General features: G+C 40.4%; 1 protein-coding gene across 1 annotated transcript in view; it reads right to left on the bottom strand.

Annotated features, from left to right (window-relative positions):
- LOC110530370 (contactin-associated protein-like 2) overlaps window positions 1-7,650 on the bottom strand; it is a 79,018-nt gene extending 71,368 nt beyond the window's left edge. The window contains exon 1 of the mRNA XM_021613365.3: window positions 7,170-7,650. Coding sequence (XP_021469040.1) covers window positions 7,170-7,251 — 82 coding nt within the window. The 5' untranslated portion in view covers window positions 7,252-7,650. The remainder of the gene's footprint in view (window positions 1-7,169) is intronic.
- Between the last annotated feature and the right edge of the window lie 8,548 nt (window positions 7,651-16,198).

Below are 16,198 nucleotides of genomic sequence, written 5' to 3'. Positions count from 1 at the left end.
ACATGGTTAGTCCCATATGTACCTCCTTAGTTTAGAGGCAATGGGGCCACACTCAAACGCACTCAACTATCCCCACCATAGCATAGATACAATGTTTCAAACAGGATCATGTTTAATACGGAACCAATCATACTGAACACAGCAGCTACAGTTCAACATCATTGTGCATGCTATATTTGATCATGGATTTCATACAAGGCCATGTTTTTGGATAGCTCTATTTACAGCAGGAGCTGGCTTTAAGTTAAGCCCCTGAAGCTTGTGGTAAACAAAGCTATTCAATTTCCACTATTTAGCTAACTCAACTGGAGCTAATTACAATAAACATATATTTTTACAACCTCCCTAAAATGATGATGTTAAAAAGTTTCGATTTTAATCTCAGATTTCAGTGTTGGGAGTCATCTTGGGAGTCTGACTGACTGACACTCCATATGTTGTGAGTTAATACGGGTGATTACTTTTGTTGTGAACGCTGTCAATTATGCCTCTCCAACCCACAGCCCCATCAAGTGGTAATGACTGAGCTAGGCTTTGAATAGCTCCCTCCTTGGCTCCCTCTCTTTGTTCGACCCAATCATACTGAACACAGCATCTGCCCGCACTGCTCACAAATGAATACTAATTTTTTTTACGAAAAACATAGTCTGTCAAAAGCTGGTGATCCGCGGGGAGGTCTGCTGCCTGAAAGCGGGTGCATGAGTGCTTCCTTTTTAATCTCCTCTTGCTGGGACTCAGAAACCCCAATGATTCACTTCACAATCACACACAGAGAGTTATGACCAGCAATCAGCCATGGCAAGACATTGTGACTGGGAGTGTGTTTCCTACAGTTAACCCCCCATCTCAATCCAAACAACAATGTGATAAACGTGTAATCATTTCAGATATGCATGTATAGAGGCCATGAGGCCAACCTGTCTCCATATGTGCAATGCCAGTGACAGTGGAATAACGGCCATATTTTACTAGAGATTTAATGTGGTATTGTTATTTTGGGAGCTGATTTGGGGTAGGTCTTTGTTCTGGAGATGTCCACCAAGAGTGAACAAAAGGAGGATCCTGGAGAATGGGGGGAGGGTCACGGTAAGGGTCGTCACATGTTTTGACAAATGATGGTGGCAGGTGTCCAGAATCTTAATGAGCTTTCTCATTTGCCTAACAAAAAAACACCAATCTAGAGGTTCATTATCAAAAGGGGATATGCAGCAAGATTATTATCTGTAGACGTAATCACTATTCCCCTACTTACATGACCCACGCAGCAGCTTCAGTTCAATATTATTGTTAACATTTAGTTATTTAGGGTCACTGGACACAAGTATAAAATCCATACGGCATTTGTAAGGAGTAGTCTCTCTTTCAGACAGTAGAAATCCTCTCTCTTTTGTGCCATATGTTTATTGTACAGTCCATTGCAGGTATTTATGCCTGAAATATGCATGATTCATTTGTTTTTATAGTTCGTTTGGTGAACTAAAGAGAGACCTGATTTGTTTTGATCTATTCCCTATGGCTTCTCTATGCAGGTCTTTGAGCTACCTTAGTGAGGGTTGACTGGGTCCATTTTTCAATTGGATTTACTTATTTAATTGGCCAAATTGTATTACTCAGATTTGAGATGTATTTAAATCCTTTAGCCAGGGAAAGTACATTGAGTCTGATGAATTAAGTGATTAGTTCTAAGATTTAACTTCTTGGGTGGAAAAATAAAGAATTTAAACTATACATTGCATTTTCTATTGATCAATCCACTTTTTTAAAGGTCCTGAACAGTCATTCTGAAAAGTACTTTCTCTAATGGCTAACTACCAGGAAGTTTGAAAAGACAGGCTGAGTGGGTGGAGAACTTATATTCACGAGCTTGCCTTGATTGACCAGATCTTTGAAACACCAATGTCAAGCAACTTGGTTGCAATGCAGTAAAATCATCTCAGGCTAATTTGGTGATACACAAAGCAACTCAAACAACACTGAAATTGCACCTATGATATCATTATTTTCATTATTATTATTTTTTATTTTACATGGTCTCTTGTGATGCGGTTCACAGCAGCATTGACAGATATTGACTTGACAACGGCATCAAAGTTTTGAACAACCCTTCCCCCCCTTTTGTTCCATGCTGTCTGAAGACCTAGCTAGCCAGTAACTAGCTAACACCCGACACAGATGAAAGGAGAAACATATATACTGAACAAAAATAAAAACGCAACATGCAATAATTTCAAAGATTTTACTGAGTTACAGTTCATAGAAGGAAATCAGTCAATTTAAATAAATAAATAAATTAGGTCCTAATCTATGGATTTCACATAGTGGGCAGGAGAACAGCCATGGGTGAGCCTGAGAAGGCATATGCCCACCCACTGGGGAACCAGTCCCAGCCAATCAAAATTTCTCTCCACAAAAGGGCTTTATTACAGACAGAACTACTCCTCAGCACCCTAGAGTGTGGCCCCATTGCCTCTAAACTAAGGAGGTACATATGGGACTAACTATTTCAGGGATAATTTATTTTAGTTCATGAAAAATGGAAACACTTTATATGTTGCGTTTACATTTTTTGTTCGGTATAAGTATCCTTGCCATAGATGAATAGGGTAAACTTTGAATTATATTTGCCGACCCCCTACAGTCTAGCTAGTATATAAACCACACCTCTCTGCAAACACGCCTTCTCCAATGTTGGTTACAAGGCAGTACTTACTTCAATTAGGTAAGAGAATATCATGTTACCATTGGTGTATTAAAAATGAGAGTTAAGGTGATGTCACCTTGTCCTCTTAATAGTGAATCAAAGTGTTTGACATGGGGGAGGGGACCAGTAACTTCATGATCAATTTTATCAATGTAGAAGCAACAGTAATTTTTCATACTTTGGTTATCATACTTTGATCTGGTTCCCTTCAAATAACTAATTTCATGAAAAACATGATTGACTGTTCATGACCTTTAAATGGAATCTTACTGTAGGAAATCATTGACACACAAATGTGACACGTGGCCACAATGAGTCGGTCTTTATGTCCCAGTCATTACAAATACCAAGAGGTCAACACAGAGACATCAATGGAAGTAAAGGGTGATTGGCCCCTGGCTTCCCTTCTCATTAGGCAGGTTTCCATTGACCCAGGTTTGTTCGACAAAAGCAATGTTGCAAAAAGAATTGTGTCGTGTAATGGAAACAGCAGATACAGGATACATTTTTATCTGTTCGACAAGGATGGATTTGTACGGCTGAAATGCGGTCACTCTTACCGATAGTTAAGTTACAAAAACTGTTGCGTTTACAGCAGATGTGTCTGGTTTAGGCTTTTGCGCTCTAGCCAGCAGATACAGTGCGTGTATAGCAGATACAGTGCGGGTATAGCAGATACAGTGCGGGTATAGCAGATACAGTGCGGGTATAGCAGATACAGTGCGGGTAGGCTGTGCGAGTAGGGTAGTCTACATAATGAGAATATTTTAGCGTCGATCATCATGTAGTTAGCCATTAGACATTTGGATTGAAATGTGGAGTGGAGATTTATAGTTGTGGTGACATCACGTGCACCTTCAAAATGATTTGGAAATCAAACGTATTGCGACAAATGTGAATAAATTATGATTTACAAATCCTTTCGAAGGTGCGCGGGGCACGTGATGTCACCACAACTATAAATCTCCACTCCACATTTCAATCCAAATGTCTACTGCTTGCAAAATAAAACTACAAAAATTATGGTTTCTTTGCAGGACAATAATTGTCCTGACTTTCATGAATGCCTGAATTGCATCGCCTTGCTCTTCTGGTTGGCTGCAAGTTTCACCATCCAATTATTTCAGATCTACAGGAGTGCAAGGTTCACCATGGAACGGACCATGGCGATACGTTGGCACAGGATAATTATTAGAACATATGGCAAATATGAGTAAATTGTTGCCTTCTACCCATGCTGGCTTTCGTGGGCTACCTGAGACATGAAACAGATAGGTGGGAGGGCATACAGGCTGTCGACATTTTTTTCATGCGCAATTTGCCTTAATGAGTCATGGAAACACTTCAACCACTTAATTTTTATTTGACACTGTACGTTTTTAGGTGTGACATCATTACGTCCAGCTGTTTTAATGACACAAGATAGTTAAATGTAAACACACCCTGGAAAGCAATTGTCGCATCTATGTTCTATGCAAACTTTCTAAATGTCGGAAAAAATAAAATAAAATGGACAAATTAATGGAAATATAGCTACTGACAAGGTACTAGCAAAATAACTCATCTGGTTTTACCATGTTAATTTACTAACCCTTATTTAACCACAGAAGTCACTTAAATGACATGATAATCTGTCAGGGAAACCGCTACAATTGAAATCCAATAATAGTTCCATAGAAGTTTGGCTTTCAATGTGTATCTAGTCTAACACAATCGGTATAAAGATGTAGATAAGGTAACCAGGTAGTTACAGCTAAATCTGATCCGAGACGTTCAGAATGATGAAATCCAACCTTCATTAAATCTAAACTTTCTGCCTCTCCACTCATACAAATAGTGAAAGGTCAGTGCAGGCTGGAGGAAAGCAATTAAATTAAAAAATGTGTTTAGCAGCTCTAATAGGCACAAACACACAAGCTCTCCCTCTGTTTCTCTCTCCTTCGGTTTCTCTCCCCCTCCATTTCATTTATGAAAACTGAAGGAACATTGCAAACGCAAGTTGTGACGATAATGATAACAACAAGAAGTGTATATTTGGAGTTAAGAAAACTGTATCCTTATGGTGTGGCAAGAGAGTTTTCAAACAGTGTTAGTGAGGTCACTACCTCAGTGAGCTCAGCCTGCAGTCAGCTCTGCCTGTGAAGTCGTGTCAATGGTCAGGCTGTGTTCACTGAGTTTGGGCAAAGTTTTTCTAATTTGTCTGTGTGTTTCTCAACTTTCTATCAGGCATGATGATAAGATAGTTTGCCACTGAAACAAACTTATTTCGCGCACTGAATGAATGGCAAGGGCATAACATCTGAACACTTTACCACAATGTACACAACCTCTTGAATAGACAGAAATAACAGTGAGATTTTTATGGCTTAATTTGGAGGAGCTAATCATCTTTCCCTCTTAGCAGTTATAGAGTATGACAGAAATGACATGCAATACCCCTTCCTCTGTTCCTCAAACATGATCATGGGTTACCGTTACACTAAGGCCAAGCGTCACAGACAGGCATAGGCAGTGCCTCCAATAGGGAAATACATTTGCCAGAATTCCTAATTACTCCTGTCTACAGTGCATTCGGAAACTATTCAGACCTCTTGGGCAGGGCATGCGGCAAATGTAGGACTAGCTTATTGAGTTGCAGCTGTCAGTGAAAAGCATGAAGATATAGTATCTTGTGTATAATAAAAAAAAATTGAGACAAGAAGAAGGGGAGGGGTGTGTGGCGAGAACCTACACCACTATGTATTGTCTGTTAAATAGCCAAATGTAGTGCCAAATATCACTGAGTTATGTGATCTATTTTTTGTTTTATTTCAGTTGATCTGGATGTCTGTTTACTGCTGTCCTGGGACTTCTATGCTCTCATTTCATGGCATCTTAATGTCTCTCTTGCACATGTACATGTGTAAACAGACACATCCACACACAAAATATACTGAACAAAAATATAAATGCAACCATTTCAACGATTTCAATTATGTTCAGTTCATATAAGGAAATCAGTAAATTGAAATAAATTCATTAGGCCCTAATCTATGGATTTCACATGATTGGCCAGGGGTGCAGCCATGGTGGGCCTGGGAAGGCATAGGCCCACCCACTTGAGAGCCAAGCCCAGCCAATCAGAATTAATTTTACCAGACAAAAGGGCTTTATAACAGACAGAAATACTCCTCAGTTTCATCAGCTGTCAGGGTGGCTAGTCACAGACGATCCCGCAGTTGAAGATGCCGGATGTAAAGGTCCTGGGCTAGCATAGTTACACGGTCTGCGGTTGTGAGGCCAGTTGGACATACTGCCCAATTCTCTAAAACGATGTTGGAGGCATCTTATGGTAGAGAAATGAATCTTAAATTCTCTGGCAACAGGTCTGGTGGACATTCCTGCAGTCAGCATGCCAATTTCCTGCTCCCTCAAAACTTGAGCCATCTATGGCATTGTGTTGTGTGACAAAATGCACATTTTAGAGTGACCTTTTATTGTCCCCAGCACAAGGTGCACCTGTTTAATCAGCTTCTTGATATGCCACACCTGTCAGGTGGATGGATTATCTTGGCAATGAAGAAATGCTCGCTAACAGGAATTTAAACAAATTGAGAGAAACACGTTATTTCAGCTCATGAAACATGGGACCAACACTTTACATGTTGCATTTATATTTTTATTCAGTATAGATGTTGGTTAAATAATGACTTTGCTTGTACAGATCTTAATGTTTAACAGTTCCATTTAAAGTTAATGTCACATGGGACCAGCACTCTCCCCCAGCCATCAATACAGCTGTGTCAATCCAGTTTATTTTATGCCTGCTATATTGGCTTAGACTAGTTTAGAAATAAAGAGTAAAGCACGCAGATAATTTCCTAAAACACACGCTGTTACGATAGCTATCCTTCATATGTATGTATGCACGTTAAATATTAGGCTTAATTAACTCATGACTTATCACAGAATAAAACGACAGTAGGTGTTCTGATCTATACCGTTAAAATATAATTTTTAAATCAACTTTTTGGAGACTTAAAATGTGCCTTCAGTAAAAATAAACTATATTGCAGTACACTGTAATAAAAACCGCATCTCCCGAAACAACTGCAGAAACATGTATCAAGGGGAAGATTATTTTGACACAGACCAAACGTAGCCTATACTGTAGCCTGCCATTCAGAATCATCTATTGGATCTACGAACGACACAAGGAGTCAGGTCAAATGTAGCCTAATAAGCAGCATAGCCCCATCCCAATAAATAAATACAATAACCGACGATAAACACTGAAAACACCGATATAAGCACTGAAAACACCGGTACTCTTCTACTGCCATGTGTTCCAAGCAGGTCTGATGCCGAAGTGTTAAAACACTTTGACGCATAACACTCAGCCTGCAATGAATGCCCTGGTCCTTGTCCTGCACAAGACGGACACAAAGCAACGAAGCTCAGGACATATAGTGTGTGTTAGCCTACTCACTGGATGTTGAAGATGCTGAGCTGAGGCTGCTGATGCAACTGAAGATCCAGAGCAGTAATGTTAGCTCCGGTCCAGGAAGCATCTTCAATTAGACCTTGAAACAAAGAAAATTGTGTCAAGTTGTTGTTTTCCTTTGCCTATGGATGCTTCGTATAGTAACCCGCCTCTCTAGGCGGAAGCAAGCTGAAGACAGCTATCCAGATAGGGCTTTATTAGCTATATAGAAAGTGGCGGCTACCAAGCAATGGCTCGCTTACACGCTGGTGCGCATTATTCGCTACCTCTAGTGTCACCCAGCAAAACTAAACACTTGACAAAAACGGTCCTCTTTTTCAAAGAATATCCTCACGAACCATGTTTTTTCAGTGCACTGCCCCATTAGCTCTAACTGCATTGAGGAATACTCGCTTGCTAATTATGACCGGGCAAACAGAGTCGCCGCTGTTCAGGTACTGAATTGGAAATTGTCTTGTTGTTCCCCTTTATTTCGGTGATGGTACGGTCCACCAAACATACACAAGGGGACACGCGTCGGTGAAATAAAATTAAGGCGGAGAACATTTTACTCTGCCACATATAACATTTGGTCCAAGTCTAAAAGAGTTAAGCATACAGTTATATTTTCAGAGCTGTATATGCTACATTTAGTGTTGCATCATTACGTTTCACTCTGTACAGTATTAAATTAAAAGTAATTGTTACTTGCAGTGTTGATCAGTAGGCCTATTCTAGAGTTAATTATTTAGAGTAATGTTTACTCACAATATAATTGCAAGAGTTAATTCAACTCCTCTGGAGTCAAACAACACTATATTGGGGGTTACATTGCCATTGCCTGATTTTAAAACAGTTAAGAATTCAATGGCTGTAAGGAGAAAATCCGAGGATAGATCAACAACATTGTTGTTACTCCACAATAATAACATCAATTACAGTGTGAAAAGAAGGAAGCTTGTACAGAATAAAGAATATTCCAAAATACTGCAAAAAATGTGGCAAAGAAATTCACTTTTTGTCCTCAATACAAAGCATTATGTTTAGGGAAAATCCAATCCAACACATCACTGAGTACCACACTACATATGTTCAAGCATGGTGGTGTCTGCATCATGTTATGGATATGATCGTCATCGGCAAGGACTAGGAAGTTTTGGGGGGAGGTAAAAATAATCGGAATAGAGGTAAACGCAGGCAAAACCCTAGAGGAAACCCTGGTTTCCAACAGACACTGGGAGACAAATTCACTTTTCAGCAGGACAATAACCTAAAAGACAAGGCCAAATATACACTTGAGATGCTTACCAAGACGACATTGAATGTTCTTGATTGGCCAAGTTACAGTTTTGCTTAAATTGGCATGAAAATCTATGGCAAGACTTGAAAATGGCATTTAAGCCATTATCAACAACCAACTTGACAGAGATTGAAGAGTTGAAAAAATAATAAACCTGCCTATTTCTAAATGTCTTTTCTTAAAATGTGATTCTAAACCTAACCACAATTCTAACTTTATGCCTAATTCTCATCTTAAATTAAGACCAAAAATAAAATAGTTATCATCAATATTTACTATAGTCCATTTTGACTTTGTGGCTATGGTAACTAGTGGAAACCAATCTGTAGTCCTATCCATTTAAATATATATATATATTTAACCTTTATTTAACTAGGCAAGTCATTTCAGAACAAATTCTTATTTACAATGACGTCCTACCCCGGCCAAACCCTAACCCAGATGATGCTGGGCCAATTGTGCGCCGCCCTATGGGACTCCCAATCACGGCCGGTTGTGATACAGCCTAGAATCGAACCCAACACTAAAGGACACCAATAATAAGAAGAGACTTGCTTGGGCCAAGAAACACGAGCAATGGACATTAGACCGGTGGAAATTTGGAGTCCAAATGGGAGATTTTTGGGTCCAACTGCCCTGTTTTTGTGAGACGTGGTGTGGGTGAACAGATGATCCCTGCATGTGTATGTCCCACTGTAAAGCATGGAGGAGGAGGTGTTATGGTGTGGGGGTGCTTTGCTGGTGACACTGTCTGTGATTTATTTAGAATTCAAGACAAACTTAACCAGCATGGCCACCACAGCATTCTGCAGAGATACACCATCCCATCTGGTTTGGGCTTAGTGAGACTATTCTTTATTTTTCAACAGGACAATGACCCAACACACCTCCAGGCTGTGTAAGGACTATTTTACCAAGAAGGAGAGTGATGGAGTGCTGCATCAGAAGACCTGGCCGCCACAATCCCCTGACCTCAAACTAATTGAGATGGTTTGGGATGAGTTGGCCCGCAGAGTGGAGTAAAAGCAGCCAACAAGTGCTCAGTATATGGGGGAACTCCTTCAAGACTGTTGGAAAAGCATTCCAGCTGAAGCTGGTTGAAAGAATGCCAAGAGTATGCAAAGCTGTAATCAAGGCAAAGGGTGGCTACTTTGAAGAATCTAAAATATGAAATATATTTTGAGTTATTTAACAATTTTTTGGTTACTACATGATTCCATTTGTGTTATTTCATAGTTTTGATGTCTTCACTATCATTCTACAATGTAGAAAATACTAAAAATAAAGAAAAACCCTTGAATAGGTGTTCTAAAACTTTGACCTGTAATGTAAGTATTCACACCCCTTTGCTATGATACTCCAAATTGAGCTCAGGTGCATCCAACTTCCTTTGATCATCCTTGAAATGTCACTACAACTTGTTTGGAGTCCACCTGTGGCCAATTCAATTATTTGGACATGATTTAGAAAGAACACACCTGTTTTATAAGGTCCCACAGTTGTCAGAGCAGAAACTATACCATGAAGTCCAAGGAATTGTTTTTATAACTCCAAGATAGAATTATGATGAGGCATATATTTGGGGAAGGGTATAAAACAATTTGTAGTGTTGAAAGTTTCCAAGAGATTAGTGGTCATTGGAAAATTGAAGAAATACGGAACTAACCAGACTCTGCCTAAAGCTGGCCGTCAGACCAAACTGAGCAACCAGGCAAGAAGGAACTTGGTCAGGGAGGTGACCAAGAACCCATTGACCATTCTGGCATAACTACAGAGTTCCTTGGCTGAGATGGGAGAGCCTGCCAGGACAACAGTCTCCACAGCACTTCACAAATATGTGCTTTATAGGAGAGTGGCCAGATGGATGGCACTTCTGAGAAAAAGAGGCACATGACATCACGCCTTCGCAAAAAGGCACTTGAAAGACAGAGCATAAGGCAAAAGATTCTGCGGTCTGATGAGACAAAGATTTTACTCTTTGGCCTGAATGCAAAGCGCTATGTCTGGGGGGAAAAACAGTTTTACACCATTGTTCCCGTGAAGCATGCTATGGGGATGCTTTTCAGCAGCAGGGACTGGGAGACTGGGAAGGATGGAGGAAAGATTGAATGGAGCCAAATACATTCAAATTATTGATGAGAACCTGCTTCAGAGTTCAAAACGACAGACTGGGGCGAAGATTTACGTTCCAACAGGACATTGACCCAAAGCATTCAGCCAAAGCGATGCTTGAATGGCTTCAGAACAAGAATGTGAAAGTCCTTGAGTGACCCAGCCAAAGCCTAGACTCGAATCACATTGGAAATCTGTGGAAAGACCTGAAGATTGCTGTTCACCACTGCTCCCCATCTAACTTAACAGAGCTGGAGAAAATCTGCAAGGAATAATGGGAGAAAATCCACAAATCCAGATGTGCAAAGTTGATAGACAGACAGACCCAAGATGACACAAAGCTGTAATCGCTGCCAAAGGTGATTCAACAAAGTATTGCCTCAGAGGTGTGAATACTTATGTAAATTTGATTTTTTTTGTATTTTATTTTCAATAAATGTGCAAAAAAATAAAACATGTTTCCACTTTCATTATGGGGTATTGTGTGTAGATGGGTGAGACAACAACATGTGGAATAAGTATTTTGGGTCTGAATACATTTATCTGGACGATGGATGAAGTCTGCCTAAATATTTTTGTTTCATTTTGTTAAGACACTCCAGGACTGGACATTTTGTAGATTGTGGATAAAGACTTTTTCATATTTCTATCTGTAAATCGCAAAAAAAAGTGTGCAAAAATGCATTTTAGGTGGATTTCTTATCAACAAGTATCAATCTGGAGAATATGTCTAAGGATAACCCCACAACATGGTGTATGCTGATGCTTCTGACGATGAGAAAAAGTCAGACTTTCTGGAAATGTCAGTTAAAGACAAGTAAACGGAATTTAGACTATCAAACAGTAATTTCGACACAATCACCATCTCTTCAAAGTATGTTACTACATATAGTCCTGTTTGTAACATTCTCTATGAAATGGGCCTTTACATGATGCGCGATTCAATGAAGTTAGCTTAGAAATTACGGATGGATGTTTAAAAGTGCTTACAATTCATGACATACAGTGGGGCAAAAAAGTATTTAGTCAGCCACCAATTGTGCAAGTTCTCCCACTTAAAAAGATGAGAGAGGCCTGTCATTTTCATCATAGGTACACTTCAACTATGACAGACAAAATGAGAAGAAAACAATCCAGAAAATCACATTGTAAGATTTTTAATGAATTTATTTGCAAATTATGGTGGAAAATAAGTATTTGGTCACCTACAAACAAGCAAGATTTCTGGCTCTCACAGACCTGTAACTTCTTCTTTAATAGGCTCCTCTGTCCTCCACTCATTCATTACCTGTATTAATGGAAGCTGTTTGAACTTGTTATCGGTATAAAAGACACCTGTCCACAACCTCAAACAGTCACACTCCAAACTCCACTATGGCCAAGACCAAAGAGCTGTCAAAGGACACCAGAAACAAAATTGTAGACCTGTACCAGACTGGAAAGACTGAATCTGCAATAGGTAAGCAGCTTGGTTTGAAGAAATCAACTGTGGGAGCAATTATTAGGAAATGGAAGACATACAAGACCACTGATAATCTCCTTCGATCTGGGGCTCCACGCAAGATCTCACCCTGTGGGGTCAAAATGATCACAAGAACAGTGAGCAAAAATCCCAGAACCACACGGGGGGACCTAGTGAATGACCTGCAGAGAGCTGGGACCAAAGTAACAAAGCCTACCATCAGTAACACACTACGCCGCCAGGGACTCAAATCCTGCAGTGCCAGACGTGTCCCCCTGCTTAAGCCAGTACATATCCAGGCCCGTCTGAAGTTTGCTAGAGAGCATTTGGATGATCCAGAAGAAGATTGGGAGAATGTCATATGGTCAGATGAAACCAAAATATAACTTTTTGGTAAAAACTCAACTCGTCATGTTTGGAGGACAAAGAATGCTGAGTTGCATCCAAAGAACACCATACCTACTGTGAAGCGTGGGGGTGGAAACATCATGCTTTGGGGCTGTTTTTCTGCAAAGGGACCAGGACGACTGATCCGTGTAAAGGAAAGATTGAATGGGGCCATGTATCGTGATTTTGAGTGAAAACCTCCTTCCATCAGCAAGGGCATTGAAGATGAAAAGTGGCTGGGTCTTTCAGCATGACAATGATCCCAAACACATCGCCCGGGCAACGAAGGCCCGGGTTAGGGTTAGGGTTAGGGTTAGAAGCATTTCAAGGTCCTGGAGTGGCCTAGCCAGTCTCCAGATCTCAACCCCATAGAAAATCTTTGGAGGGAGTTGAAAGTCCGTGTTGCCCAGCAACAGCCCCAAAACATCACTGCTCTAGAGGAGATCTGCATGGAGGAATGGGCCAAAATACCAGCAACAGTGTGTGAAAACCTTGTGAAGACAGAAAACGTTTGACCTCTGTCATTGCCAACAAAGGGTATTGAGATAAACTTTTGTTATTGACCAAATACTTATTTTCCACCATAATTTGCAAATAAATTCATTAAAAATCCTACAATGTGATTTTCTGGATTTTTTCCATAATTTTGTCTGTCATAGTTGAAGTGTACCTATGATGAAAATTACAGGCCACTCTCATCTTTTTAAGTGGGAGAACTTGCACAATTGGTGGCTGACTAAATACTTTTTTGCCCCACTGTATGTAGTATAATAAATTAACGAAAATATACCTTTATCAACTGACTTTTTTGTTGAAAATACAGTCGTGGCCAAAAGTTTTGAGAATGACACAAATTTAAATGTTCACTAAGTCTGCTGCCTCAGTTTGTATGATGGCAATTTGCATATACTCCAGAATGTTATGAAGAGTGATCAGATGAATTGCAATTTTTTAAAACATTTTTAAACCTTTTTTTAACTAGGCAAGTCAGTTAAGAACAAATTCTTATTTTCAATGATGGCCTAAGAACAGTGGGTTTAACTGCCTGTTCAGAATGACAGATTTGTACCTTGTCAGCTTGGGGGTTTGAACTTGCAACCTTCCGGTTACTAGTCCAACGCTCTAACCACTAGGCTACCCTGCCGCCCCCTCAAAGTCCCTCTTTATCATGCAAATGACCTGAATCCCAGAAAAATATTTCCACTGCATTTCAGCCCAGCCAACAAATGGACCAGCTGACATCATGTCAGTGATCTCTCGTTAACACAGGTGTGAGTGTTGATGAGGACAAGGCTGGAGTGCACTCTGTCATGCTGATTGAGTTCGAATAACAGACTGGAAGCTTCAAAAGGAGGGTGGTGCTTGGAATGATTGTTCTTCCTCTGTTAAACATGGTTACCTGCAAGGAAACACGTCATCATCATTGCTTTGAACAAAAAGGGCTTCACAGGCAAGGATATTGCTGCCAGTAAGATTGCACCTAAATCAACCATTTATCTGATCATCAAGAACTTCAAGGAGAGCGGTTCAATTGTTGTGAAGAAGGCTACAGGGCCCACAAGAAAGTCCAGCAAGCGCCAGGACCGTCTCCTAAAGTTGATTCAGCTGCGGGATCGGGGCACCACCAGTACAGAGCTTGCTCAGGAATGGCAGCAGGCAGGTGTGAGTGCATCTGCACGCACAATGAGGTGAAGACTTTGGAGGATGGCCTGGTGTCAAGAAGGGCATCAAAGAAGCCACTTCTCTCCAGGAAAAACATCAGGGATAGACTGATATTCTGCAAAGGGTACAGGGATTGGACTGCTGAGGACTGGGATAAAGTCATTTTCTCTGATGAATCCCCTTTCCAATTGTTTGGGGCATCCGGAAAAAAAGCTTGTCCGGGGAGAACAAGTGAGCGCTACCATCAGTCCTGTGTCATGCCAACAGTAAAGCATCCTGAGACCATCCATGTGTGGGGTTGCTTCTCAGCCAAGGGAGTGGGCTCACTCACAATTTTGCCTAAGAACACAGCCATGAATAAAGAATGGTACCAACACATCCTCCGAGAGCAACTTCTCCCAATCATCCAGGAACAGTTTGGTGGTGAACAATGCCTTTTCCAGCATGATGGAACACCTTGCCATAAGGCAAAAGTGATAACTAAGTGGCTTGGGGAACAAAACCTTGATATTTTGGGTCCATGGCCAGGAAACTCCCCAGACCTTAATCCCATTGAGAACCTTTGGTCAAACCTCAAGAGGCGGGTGAACAAACAAAACCCCACAAATTCTGACAAACTCCAAGCATTGATTATGCAAGAACGGGCTGCCATCAGTCAGGATGTGGCCCAGAAGTTAATTGACAGCATGCCAGGGCGGATTGCAGAGGTCTTGAAAAAGAAGGGTCAACACTGCAAATATTGACTCTTTGCATCAACTTCAAATAATTGTCAATAAAAGCCTTTGACACTTGTGAAATGCTTGTAATTATACTTCAGTATTCCATAGTAACATCTGACAAAAATATCTAAAGACACTGAAGCAGCAAACTTTGTGGAAATGAATATTTGTGTCATTCTCAAAACTTTTGGTCACGACAGTACTAAGATTAATGGATCAAAACACAAAAAAATCTAAAAATGTGATAGTAGATGCAAAAATGTAATCTTAGCCTGTGATGCCTGGGCTTAAAAGTAGTCAGTCCCAATCACCTCCAGTTATCAACACTAACTCCAGAAAGTGTATCACTCTGTTGAGGGTTAAGATAACTCCAGTAGAGTAGTGATTTAAACTCCTTGAATTACTGTGTATACCCCTATTCCTATATATCACGCTCTTCCTTTCCATAACAACACAGGTACAGTTTAAGTCGGAAGTTTACATACACTTAGGTTGGAGTCATTAAAACTCGTTTTTCAACCACTCCACAAATGTATTGTTAACAAACTATAGTTTTGGCAAGTCTGTTAGGACATCTACTTTGTGCATGACACAAGTCATTTTTCCAACAATTGCTTAAAGACAGATTATTTCACTTATAATTCACTGTATCACAATTCCAGCGGGTCAGAAGTTTACATACACTAAGTTGACTGTGCCTTTAAACATCTTGGAAAATTACAGAAAATGATGTCATGGCTTTAGAAGCTTCTGATAGGCTAATTGACATAATTTGAGTCAATTGGAGGTGTACACCTGTTTATGTATTTCATGGGAAAATCAAAAGAAATCAGCCAAGACCTCAGAAAAAAAAGTGTAGACCTCCAGAAGTCTGGTTCATCCTTGGGAGCAATCTCCAAATGCCTGAGGATACCATGTTCATCTGTACAAACAATAGTACGCAAGTCTAAACACCATGGGACCATGCAGCCGTTATACCGCTCAGAAAGGAGACGCATTCTGTCTCCTAGAGATTAACGTACTTTGGTGCGAAAAGTGCAAATCAATCCCAGAACAACAGCAAAGGACCTTGTGGAGATGCTGGAGGAAACAGGTACAAAAGTATCTATATCCACAGTAAAACAAGTCCTATATCGATATAACCTGAAAGGCCGCTCAGCAAGGAAGATGCCACTGCTCCAAAACAGCCATAAAAAAGCCAGACTACGGTTTGCAACTGCACATGGGGACAAAGATCGTACTTTTTGGAGAAATGTCCTCTGGTTTGATCAAACAAATGATAGAACTGTTTGGCCATAATGACCATCGTTATGTTTGGAGGAAAAAGGGGGAGGCTTGCAAGACGAAAAACAACCGTGATGCACAGGGGTGGCAGCATCATGTTGTGGGGGTG

Source organism: Oncorhynchus mykiss, chromosome 8, assembly GCF_057628025.1.
Source record: "Oncorhynchus mykiss isolate SJ-2025 chromosome 8, ASM5762802v1, whole genome shotgun sequence".
Lineage (NCBI taxonomy): Eukaryota > Metazoa > Chordata > Actinopteri > Salmoniformes > Salmonidae > Oncorhynchus > Oncorhynchus mykiss.
Note: the sequence above shows the minus strand (reverse complement) of the source record. Positions and strands in the feature narration are given on the sequence as shown.